The 11,983-nt window shown below is 51.5% G+C and overlaps 1 protein-coding gene across 2 annotated transcripts in view; it reads left to right on the top strand.

Moving 5' to 3' along the window:
- Nucleotides 1-11: 11 nt before the first annotated feature.
- Nucleotides 12-11,983, top strand: part of PXN (paxillin) — a 45,122-nt gene continuing 33,150 nt past the window's right edge. For both annotated transcript variants that reach the window (XM_020282889.2, XM_075996615.1), the window contains exon 1: nucleotides 12-168. In XM_020282889.2, the coding sequence (XP_020138478.2) occupies nucleotides 156-168 (13 nt within the window). In that variant the 5' untranslated portion in view covers nucleotides 12-155. The remainder of the gene's footprint in view (nucleotides 169-11,983) is intronic.

The following is an 11,983-nucleotide window of genomic DNA, read 5'->3' as shown; positions in this document are numbered from 1 at the left end:
GGGCGGGGCGCGCGGCGGGCGCGGGCGCGCGCGGCGGCGGCGCGTTCCGTTCCGGGCCGAGGCTCGCGGCGGAAAAGTTGCGGGGCTAGAGGAGCGGCCCCGGGACGGGCAGCGAGCGCGACGCCGAGCCGGCTGCCGGCGCCCGCGGTCCGGCCATGGACGACCTCGGTGAGTGAGGAGGAGGCCGACGGGGGAAGGGGCGAGGGGCGCGCGGCCCCGGGCCGGCCGGGCGCGAGCGAGCGGCGGGGCAGCGGGATGCCACCCCCCGGCGGCCCGGCCTCGGCTCCTGTCCCTGCCGGCGGAGGCTGTGCGGGGCCGGGATCCCGTGCTGGGCCCGAGTCCCGGGCCAGGCCGGCTCCGCCGCGGTCCTCACAGCAGCCACCCCTGCTGCGGGACGTCTTCACTCCTGGACGCTTGATCCCGGGGCCCCACTCCCATCTCCCAGAACGGCCCCAGGCACCAGCTCGCCCCTCAGGGACCCACCCCGTCCGCCTCGGGGACGAGACCCCCGCTTCCTGGACCAGACCGCCTCCCGAGCTGTGGGACCCTCACTTCACAGACCGCTCCCCACCCCCCGCTCACAGACAGACCGCCCAGCTCCGGGAGCAGCTGCCTAATCTCATGGGCTGGTCGCTTATTTCCGGGACCTGCTCCTACCCACTCCAGGGCCGTGCCCTACTTCACAGACTGTCACCCCCACTTCAGGGGTAGCCCCTCTGAGCCCACCTCTTTCATTTCACAAGTCAGATGCACAAGCTAGAGATGCACAAGCTTCGAACGACCACACCCCCATTTCAAAGACAAGTTTCCCAGTCTGTCTGCTCCACCAACCCCCCACGTCCAGTCTGGCCACCCGTTTCATGGGCCAGTCGCTACATTTCCCTGACTGCTCTCCCCGCTTTGCCTCAAGCCACAGGCCAGCCCCTCTCCCTTCATACCTAAGCCTAGGAGGGTAAGTTGGAGAGTCCTGATTCTCCCCCCCCCTCCCAGCCCCTGGTGAAATGCCAGGGGAATGAGGTGGGAAGTTGGCCCCAAGGTATTCCCTCCCTGAACTTGTCCTGGCTGGCAGGGTCCCCCCTCCCCCATCCCCCAGCATCAGGCCCTGCTGGAAGCCACACAGGTAAGGAGGATAGGATGCCCAGAACAGAGTTTTACTGTTTTCCTGTTATTGGAGCTCCAAGACTGCTCTTTTCAGTCTAGTCTTGATCTGGTGTTTTGGCCGGGGAAAGAAAGTATCTCCTGGAAGCAGACTCCAGACCCAAGGGGGTTGGTGCCAGGGTTCTAGGAATGCCTTGGGGTGGTGTGAACACAGGAGTGGGAGGATTCACTGTCTCCCTCCCCTTCACGCCTGTAGCTGGAGGGCCCTGAGCTGGGGAGGTGAGGAGGGGGGAAAAGTTTCTTCTCTGTAGGAGCCTTGTCTTTCCTCTCTGGACTGTGGGTGGCTTGTGTGACCACTGGTACTTCCTCTGTCCCAGGCTCTGAGGAGTAGATTCATCAGACAGGACTGACGGGCCTCTCCCAGGCAGCACTGGGCACTAAGTTAAGACTGGCTATTTGTAGGCACTGAACTTGACTGCTTCCCAGCAGCTTCCTTTTGGGATCAGGGTGCCCCTGAGAGATCCTGGAGCTGGGGGTGGTGTAGGGTCCTGCCTGTTTTGCAGAGTGCAAGGGCTGCCAAGCATAGTTCTGCCTTTGGGTCAGGCTTGGCACCCATTTTTCCGACACACTTAAGGTTGGCATAGCTTCCAGGCAGGTGTTTTTTTCACATAAAAATAACTCTGCTGAAAGGAGGCTGGGGGATGTTCTTTGAATCAGGATCTGAACGTCTCCGTGCTTTTCCAGTGGGAACTGGGAAGCAGAGTTACAGTTTCTAAAATGCTGGTGCAGTTCTGCTGCTTCTCCGAAGTCCCCGTGCTGTTTGAAAGACTGAGAAACTCTTTGTAAGAGTTCGCAGTCGGTGTCCGGAATTCCTGTCTTCTGACAGTCTTCCATTTAGGGCCAGGAAACTGAGATAGTTCTGAAAGGAAAGAGAATACACTATACTGGCAGAGGGGATTATAGAAATTTAAATTTGCTGTTTGTGGAGTATTTCCCATACCTTGATTTGTCCCATCCTTACAATAATCCTTTCATAAGATCCTCCTTAAGGCTGCTGTTATCATACCCATCCACCTTTTACAAACTGAGAAAGCAAAGACTAAGAGAGGTTGATTCTCTTGCCCAAGGCAGCACACCATGAAGTGACAAAACCGTAACTAGAAGCCCAGTCCCTAGGTCCTAGATCTGCAGCTCTTGTATACAGGGAAGCCTTTCTTCCTGGGGAGGGGTTGCCACCGGCTGATGGCTGCCACCTGTAACTTCTGCCACCTTCCACCATAGGCTCCCAGTTGCTTGGATCCTGGCTACCCAACTTCCTTGGCCTGAGCTCCCAGGGGGCCTGCCACGCCTGGCTGACTGGAGCCTGGGGTGGGAGGAGTGGGGTGTGCAGGAGGGGAGAGGAATTTGCCTCTGTGCTGGGGCCCCGTCAGCTGTCTGGATGGCTGCTCAGCGAACTGTGGGTCAGCTGTTTTCCTTAGTTAGGGTGGACACAAAGGCCGGGCCTCTTGTTTTTATTTTTCTCCTGAGAGTGCTCTGAGCTGTGAGCCTCCTCGTCACTAACACAGGAGAGAGTCTGTGGTCTGTCCTGTGGCAAGTAAGGCCAGAGCCTCCTCTGTGACTTTGTTTTTTGGTCTAGAAAAAAAAATTGGGGAACTCATCTCCTCCCAATAGCTGCCAATGACAGACTCACCATGTGCTGTTTAATAAGTTACAAATTTATAGCTCTTTGGGCAGAAAAACATAAACACAGTGTGTCCTGCCCTTCTCTGTGTGTTCTCCCCGCTTTGTGCTGTGGAGTGGCTGCTTGGTGGCTTTTCTCATTACTGTTTAGATGCTGGTTTGGCCTGGAGTTCGCTCTGTTTGAGTTCTGGCTGGAGTTTCCTGGACAGAGTTCCCATAACACTGAGATGCACTCTGACTATGTTTTCTAACTGGACTCCTTGCTCTCCTCTTGTTCACGTTCTTAGTGTACTTATGTGTGCGGGCGTGGGGAGCGGTGGGACGGTGGGGGGGCAGTTGACCACAACCATGGTCTAATAATGACCATGCGCGCTTGATGGGAGACAGGTACCGTGCTCAGCACTTTATGAATATTATCACAGCCATTCCGAGAGGGAGGTGTTTTATCTCCACTTTACAGATGTAGAAACCTGAGCTCAGGGAAGTTCAATGGTAGAGCTGGGCTTTGAACCCAGACTGATCCAATTTCAGATCTGGTCATCTGAATCATAATAAGGTAGTAGGTGCTGGTGACTAACCAGGGGATGAGCTATGAGGCCTGCTGAGTAACTGATAGTTACCTTTAAAATTTCTGCCCTAGGGACCATTCCTAGGAAATGGCAAAGGGTGGGTCCAGTGTAGGACTTGGTAGCTTTACCTTCCCATCCTCTAGCAGGGGGGACAGCCAGCTGTTGGCAGTGCCCAGTTGCTGCTGGAATCTGGACATGTCTTCTTTCAGCGTCTCAGCAGTCTTGACCCTTTGGAAAACAGTGCCTCATTGTCCTTGGGGGTAGTGCTAGGGGGCTGGGGAGTTGCCTGGGGCATTCCGGACTATGGAGCCTCCCTGTTTCCATGGAAAGTCTGGACTTTGGGCTTGCCTGTCTGTGGTGCCTCTGTGTTTTAGGGCAGAGTCAGGGCACCCAGCTGCTGGGCCTGGGGCAGAGGCAACATTTGCCCATGAAGTGACAGTACCCTCCTGGTGGGCTCTGCGTCAGCACCAGACCTAGTAAGGGGCAGAACAAACCTTGGTGTGTTTGATTCTTAAGCAGGTGCCCTTTCCAATATGCTGAGCTGTCTGCTGCCTGGACAGCCATAACTTGATGTGGAAAGGCTCCGGCTGCTGGGGGCCAGAGCCCCATCACTGTGGGGTCAAGGTCTTCTGAGGGATATCTCAGTTTCCCCTTTTTCTAGCTTCCCTAGTGATGGCCATGCATTCAAGAGGCTGGGTGGGCCCTTGGCTGGAGAGGCCGATGGAAGGCAGAGTTACTGCCGAGGCTCGGGGCATCTCTCTGCCACCATTTAGTCCCTGTGCGTGGAGTATCTGACCCTCTGATGCTTCTTTCAGGACTTTACCTTATTCCAAGGCCAAATATGTTGAAAAAACTTTCAGCTTCATTCCAGCCTTTCCCTGGGTGGTCCTTGGTTTCAGTTTCTTCATTAACAATAAAAAACATCTGTAGAACACTTTTCTTTTTTACAGTGTTTACAGTATTCTTTCCCATAGTATGTACTGAGCACTTACTGTGTACAGGCGCCGTGCTGGACACTTGCTGTGTGCTGGCACCGTGCCGGAAACAGTTCAATGCATTGTTTCATTGAATCATGTTGGCCATCTGAGACAGGTTCTATTACAATTATCAGTAGTGGGAGTATTGCCACTACTCACCTTACCGATGAAGAAACTGAGGCACAGAGAGGATGCTCAAGTTCTACAGCTATCAAGTGGCAGGGCTAGATTTGAATCTAGGTAGTCTGACTGGAGAATGGACCTTGTAACCAACCATTCTTTACACTGCTGTTCATGATACTGGATCTCATCTTTTTTTTTATTTTTATTTTTAAACATTTTTTTGTAGGTATGGGGGGTCTCACTATGTTGCCCAGGCTGGTCTTGAATCTCTGGCCTCAAAGAATCCTCCCGGCCAGGTGTGGTGGCTCACGCCTGTAATCCTAGCTAGCATTCTGGGAGGCTGAGGCAGGCGTATTGCTCGAGGTCAGGAGTTTGAAACCAGCCTGAGCAAGAGTGAGACCCCATCTCTGCTATAAAATAGAAAGAAATTAATTGGCCAACTAATATATATAGAAAAAATCAGCCGGGCATGGTGGCACATGCCTGTAGTCCCAGCTACTCTGGAGGCTGAGGCAGGAGGATCGCTTGAGCCCAGGAGTTTGAGGTTGCTGTGAGCTAGGCTGACGCCACAGCACTCACTCTAGCCAGGGCAACAAAGCGAGACTCTGTCTCAAAAAAAAAAAAAAAAAAAAAGAATCCTCCCATCCCAGCTTCCCAAAGTGTTGGGATTACAGGCGTGAACCACTGTGCCTGGCCTGGATCTCATCTTGGTTGCCTATTGCTTTGATTGCTTTCCATTTCCAGGACACTAAAAGTCTTTTCTATGCCCTTCCCACACTCCTCACTCTCTGTTCAGTTTCCCACTTCTGTCTTTTTCCTGCTCTGTGTGGCTTCTTCCCTCTCTTTTGCTCTTTCTTGGAGAGGCACACTCAGGATGGGATGCAGGGACATGGTGGCATTGTGACCTGCTTGAGGGTAGGGAGGACTCACTCCTCCCTCATCTCTTCAGTCACCTGTTACCCTCAAGACAGCACTTATAGCACAGCTGCTGAGGAGAACCTAGGCCCTCCGTGGTCCCTCTGCCACCTCTTCCTGTGCCCCTGCCCGCACCCCACCCAGCTGTTCTCCTTTTCTTTGTTCGGGTATATGCTACCATTTGGAGTGACCCCATTTCCGGAGAAGGGAGGTGATGAACACTTTATTATGGTGGAGAATTGAGGATGTCCTGTGGGTGGGAGAGAGAAAGAAAAAGAAATAGGAAGCTGGGTTTTCTCAGAAATGCTGACAAAGCAGCTCATATTTAAATGGGTGCTCAGGGGTTGTTTCCTCACCTGTGGTTGGTCGAGGCCCCTGCCCATAGCCTCACAGGGTCTGCTCTGCCTTCTGCAGTTTAGGTCTTGTTTGGAGCCTCACATCTGGCCTCAAATGTAGGTTCACATCCTGATAAGCTTTCCAACTAACAATGAACCGATTGCCCAACCATCGGGGCTCAGAGCTGGTCTCTCGAGGGAGGCCTCGGATGCTGGGCCAGTGGCAGGCAGGACATGTGGTTGGCCAGGCAGGGCAGAGCCCCAGAGGCCAAATCTTTCCTTCAAGACGGCCTTTTGGCCGGGCGCGGTGGCTCACGCCTGTAATCTAAGCACTCTGGGAGGCCGCGGTGGGCGGATTGCTCCAGGTCAGTAGTTCGAAGCCAGCCTGAGCAAGAGCGAGACCCCGTCTCTACTATAAATAGAAAGAAATTAATTGGCCAACTAACATATATAGAAAAAATTAGCCGGGCGTGGTGGCGCATGCCTGTGGTCCCAGCTACTCTGGAGGCTGAGGTAGGAGGATCGCTTGAGCTCAGGAGTTTGAGGTTGCTGTGAGCTAGGCTGATGCCATGGCACTCTAGCCTGGGCAACAAAGCAAGACTCTGTCTCAAAAAAAAAAAAAAAAAAAAAGACAGCCTTTTAATGCTTATTTCTTGTGCGATTGTGGTATTGTGGTTTTATGGGAGAATACTGTTATTGGTAGGTGCATGCTCAAGTATTTGGGAGTGAAGTATCATGATGCCTGCAACTTAGTTTTAAATGATATAGTGAAAAAAAAAAACAAAAACGTATACACGCAGAGAGAGCATAAGCACTGTGCACTGACACAAAATGGCAAAATATTAACAACCAGTGAATCTACGTGGGGGGTACACGGGTGTTCGTTTTAATAGTCTTTCAACTTCTCTGTATGTTCAGCTGTTTTCATGATAAAAAGTTAAGAAAAAGTAAGAAAACCTTGCTTTAGCAGGGTGGGCTCAGAGTCACTGGGCCAGGGTGCTGGCCTGCATGAGTGTCGGCCTCCTGAGACTCTGCACAGGTGGTGGAAAGACGGGGTGAAGAAGACAGGAGGCGGGGGCCCTCAGGTGACTTCCTGACCTTCAGGTAGGAAGGAATGTGCACAGCACTGTGACCTGTGCAGGAAAAAAGACAGGGCCACAGTGGGCTTCTGAAGGTGTGGAGGCAGCCTCAGGTGTTATTTCGGGCATGATGACATTAATCAGACTAGGTCGGAGCAAGTGAGATGCTGAGCTCTGGTTGGAGGTTGGCAGGGGTTGTCCAGGCTGGTGGGTGCAGAGCAGGGCTTTGCAAAACGAGGGGAACAACCTCCCAGCAGCTTGAGGCCTGGGGGAGGGGAAAAGATGCCTTTTGCTTCACATCACGAAAGTCCTTATCTGTGGTTAGAGGAGCATGTTAGCTTGTGGGCAGCAGCTTAGATCTGGCTGTCCTGTTCTCCAGCCTTTAGGCTCCCTCTCCTGGAATCCCCACTCCCCAGGTCCCTCTTGGCTAGTTTGTGCTGACTCAAAGCTGGGCCACTTGGGCCTCCCTTCTGTTTTGGGGAAATAGCTGGATTCTGGCTATTTCCAGTGGGCTCCTTGGCTCCAAGGCAAAGAGGAAGGCCCTGGTGCCTACTGGAAACATTCTGGGCAGCCGGCAGGCCCTCATGAGGGGAGTGCTTCATGTGAGGGTCTTCTCTGAGCCTCCTGTCTGTGCCGTCATGCAAGGACACAGAGGACGACACGTGGTGGGGATCGTGGGGTCTTCCTAGGGAGGGCTCAGAGCCTCCCTCTGCCTATTGGAAAAGCAGCATGATGTGTGTTTTATGGGGGGAGGGGGTGGCGCTGGGAGGAAGCTTTATGTAATTCTTGGCTAGAGCTCAGGTAATTGTTTTAATGAAATGGAATGCAGCTTATTCAGAACTCACTTGGCAGAAACAGCCATGTTCTGTTCTGTTTTCTTGTTGGGGAGAGTGCGGCACACATTTCCAGCTGTTTCCAGTCGTGGAACCCTGGGTGAGCTGGAGCCAGGTGGGCGGAAGCTTCCAGGGAGCTCCAGGGAGCTTCAGGCTGCTTGATCCTCTTCTGGACGTCACAGTCTGTGTGTCTTTTTGAATGAGCTGTGGAGACTTTGGCCTCTTCCAACAACTGAAAAACCCTATTGAAAACAGTCCATAAAATGGGCCCAGTGCCTGTCTTCTGAGTTGTTGGGAGGCTGAGCAAGGTGCTTAGCCCGCAGCAGACAGACCTTCAGTGAAGCTCTCTTTGTTTTATTCTCCCTTTACTCCACCCTGCACATCCCCTTTCATACCTCCCCACCCTGTCTTCCATCCATATAGATAGCTGTGGCCTCAAGGTCTCTCTCCCAGGGTCCACCTTGACCCCTTTTTCTTCTGGCTCCCTCTTTCTACTTTTCTGCCCTTCCTAACTTCCTTACTTTGTTCCTTTTTCTGCTTTTAACACTGCTGGGCTCACCCTCCCACGTTGGATCTTTTGCTGAGATGCCCACCTCGCCCTTTACCTGCCCGGTCTTCCTCCCTTCCTCAAGCTCTGCCCGCTTCTCCAGGGGACCTCCCGCCTTCCTGTCCCACGTCTTCTCTTGTCCCTTCATGGAGACGGGCCTCTTGTTCTCCCAAAGGATTTCTCTGGACTCCCTGTTTTTCTCTTCGGCACCTCAGTCAGTTTCTCTGCTTGCATGACCTCTTTTGTAACGTGGGTGCTGGTGACTCCCACATTTGTATTTCCACGCCTGTCATGGATTCCATTGTCCAGACTCTTCCGGCCTGCAGGCCAGCAAAGGCCCAGCTCATTTCCTTTCCACTCTCTCTTCAAGGCCTCATCTATTGTCTGATCTCTCTGTTGGTGCCCTGTATCTTCTCTTGGCCTGCGTTAGATAATGAGCATTTGGGCAACACTAAGGTTGAGGACACGTTTTCATGTGCGTCATCATTTTTTTTTAAATAAACTTTATCATGTATATTTGAGGTTTACAACATGATGTTACGGATATGTACAAGTAGTAAAATGGTTACTAAAGTGAGGCAGTGAGCTTTGATGAGGCCACTGCACTCCAGCCTGGGTGACAGAGCAAGACACTGTCTCATACATACATACAGTAAAGCAGATTAATGTGTATCTCACATGGTTATTTTTTGTGTGTGATGAGAGCAGCTAAAATCTATTTAACAAAAATCTCTAATATAATACAGTTTCGTTAACTTTAGTCCTCATGTTGCACATTAGATCTCTAAACTTGCTACTTTGTATTCTTGGATTTACATCTCTTTATTTGTCCCTTCTACAGATGGTAACCACTGTTTTTATCTCTGTGTATTTGCCTTTAAAAAAAAATAATATATATATATATTGCACATGTAAGTGAGATCATATAATATTTTTCTTTCTGTGTCTAGCTTATTTCACTGATCATGTCCTACATGGCCATGTTGTGGCAAATGGCAAAATCTTCTTTTTTTAAGGCTGAATAATATTCCATTATATTTATACACCACATTTTCTTATCCATTCCCCGTTGACAATCATTTTTAATATGATTCTGAGAACTACCCTTTGAGGTAGATGGTAGTTATCTCTGGTTTACAGTTGAGAAAGCTAAATTGAAGCTCAGAGGAGTTAGGGGAAGGGGACACACCCAGTGTTACCACAGACAGTGATGCAAGAACTTGAGCCTGGGTGCTGTGTCTCACGCCTGTAATTCTAGCACTCTGAGAGGCCAAGGTGGGAGGACCGCTTGAGCTCAGGAGTTTGAGGCCAGCCTGAGCAAGAGCGAGACCCTGTCTCTACTAAAAATAGAAAAAATTAGCCAGGTGTGATGGTATGTGCCTGCAGTCCCAGCTACTCGGGAGCCTGAGACAGGAGGATCATTTGAGCCCAGGAGTTTGAGGTTGCTGTGAGCTAGGCTGATGCCACGACACTCTAGCCTGGACAACAGAGTGAGACTGTGTCTTATAAAGAAAAGAACTTGAACCTAGCTCTTTCACACTGGAAACCTTGAGGCAGAGATGGAAATCTATAGGTTGGATTTGGTCTGCAGACCTTTGTTGCTCAGCCTTTGTGGTATTTAGAAATATTGCAAATTAGTTGCCAATATTTAAAGCATCAGGAAATTGCACCTAAAAATCCATATGTCATTTCTTTTGAGAAATCAGATGAGGCTGCACTGGACATATGTTCTCTGTGGCACCACTTGGTTGACCCCCATAGCTCTTGCCTCGTAGGTGACCCGTGCCATTGCTTACCTCGGGCCTAGCTTCCCTCGTACCTGTTCCTTCCTGGCCCCTGCTTTGGGAGGTTTTAAGTATGCTTTCAGCCCTATATTTATGATATGCACACAGTTGCCAAATCTAGGGGGTTTCTTGAACTGCATTCTCTGGATTATATTTGACTTCTGACCATGCCAGGTGTTCAGCTCTGCCTTGAGTCTGGATCTTTGTCCAAGCTGCAGAAAATAGTCGCCTCCTCCTGTCTCCCCACATCCCTTGCCTTCAAAATCTCAGCTGAAGCCACCTTTTTGAAAAGGCCTTTTTCTGATTAAAACCAGCTAACCTGTTGATCCTCTTACTTAGACATTACTTTACAGATCTGTGTAGATCAGGCTTCCTTTGTCTTCCCCTCTGCCCCGTAAGCTCCTTGAAGACAGGGATCTTATCCGCCTTTCAAGAATCCCTTACTGCCAAGTGGTGCTCTGTTCTCTCTGTGGTTACTTAATAAATATTGGATGGTGGTTGATGATTAAATGGGTCTGAACTGCGGACACCCACTATGATGCCGAACCTCCAGCAAACCACTTCCTCCTCTGGAGAATTTTCTCTGGGTTTGGGTTTGGGGAGGCAGCCTGGTGCCACAGACAGACCCAGGCCTAATGGCAGCCACACCTGGGTCTGTACCTGTGTTATCGCCTGCTAACTGCGTGACCCTGGCAGGTCACTGTACACTCTGAACCTCCATCCTCTCATCCACAAAACAGGCGCATTTCCTGAAATGCTTTCAAAGTGCTCGGTAAATGGTAACGATTATCATTTGTTCTTGGAATAATCTAGACACTGCTGGGGGTTGGGGATTGGCTTTCTGTATCACCCTTTCAGTATTTAAACTTCCACTTCTTTTATCTGCTGGCTGCATTTCCTGTGGCCTTGGTGGTGGGCATTTAGTGCACACGTGCCTGCTTGGCCATTCCGCTGCCTGGGGGAGGAATCTGAGTTTGGTTATTTTCTGGGACAGTGTGATTAGGACTCTTCATGGCCCTGAGCTATAGAGAATGTTTGGGGCTCTGCTCTGAAGCTGAAATGGCCATACCCCAGTACTGGTGGTGTTAAGTTGGGTTTTGGTTATATGGCATTTCATTTCCCTTAAGCCACTTCGGTGGCTTTCAGAAGGAAGTGGTAGGGGGAGGAGGTCATTTGGTGGCTTGGTTTATTCTGATCGCGCATCTAACACTCATATTTGATAGCTGCCACAGAGAACCACTATGGGATCTGCCTCCAGATCAGCCCTTGGCTTCTCGGGCCTTGAAGGATGTTCCATGACTTCCAGAAAGCCTCACAGGGCAGGTCTGGCCACTGGGGCTCCTAGCAGTGGTAGGAAAAGGGAGAGTTCGGTTTTCTAGATTGTGAACTGTGGTGCTTGTCTATTGAGTGGACACAGCCATTAGAGCCAGCCCAGTAACTGTACCCTCCTTTTAGGGACAGTTGATCTGTTGGGCCCACCCTGGGCTCTGTTGGGGGCTTTGAAGTGGCTCAGAGAGTCCTGGCCAGGCTTTTCCTCTCTCTCAGTTTCCAGGAACATTCCTCTTCCTTAGGTGGAAATGGGAGTGTCCGATGGGCTGAACTTGGTTTCCTCCGGGTTTCCGTTTCCCCTGTGGACTCCTGGCTCGGTAGCCGGCTGGGGGTGGCTTCTCCCCCCTGCTGTGCTCCGGGACAGCGTTGGGCTGCGTGCTCTGGGCTGGGTGTGAAGGAGCGGCCGTGCTGCCTGGAACGCTGCACTGGGTCCTCAGAGACCCGACTTGGCCACCCTCCTGAGCTCACCCGGTCACATGCTGCCTGTCTTGGAAAGTCCTCTGTCCCTAGGAGTGATGTGTGGTTTCTTCACCCTTCCTTAGTAGCGTCAGCCTAGCTGCGTCTTTGGGGCAAGCTGGCTGTTGGGATGGCCGGGCCTCCTTTCCTCCCTGCCTTGCCACCTCAGATGACCTCTTCTGCTGTGTTCTGAGCTTTCCAAGAATTCACGCCCCTTCCCTCTTCCCTCTCTTCAGCTCCTGAAGTCTTTTTGCCTCA

Source organism: Microcebus murinus, chromosome 22, assembly GCF_040939455.1.
Source record: "Microcebus murinus isolate Inina chromosome 22, M.murinus_Inina_mat1.0, whole genome shotgun sequence".
In the NCBI taxonomy this organism is placed as follows: domain Eukaryota; kingdom Metazoa; phylum Chordata; class Mammalia; order Primates; family Cheirogaleidae; genus Microcebus; species Microcebus murinus.
The sequence above is the reverse complement of the archived record's forward strand: the minus strand, read 5'-3'. Positions and strand labels throughout refer to the sequence as shown.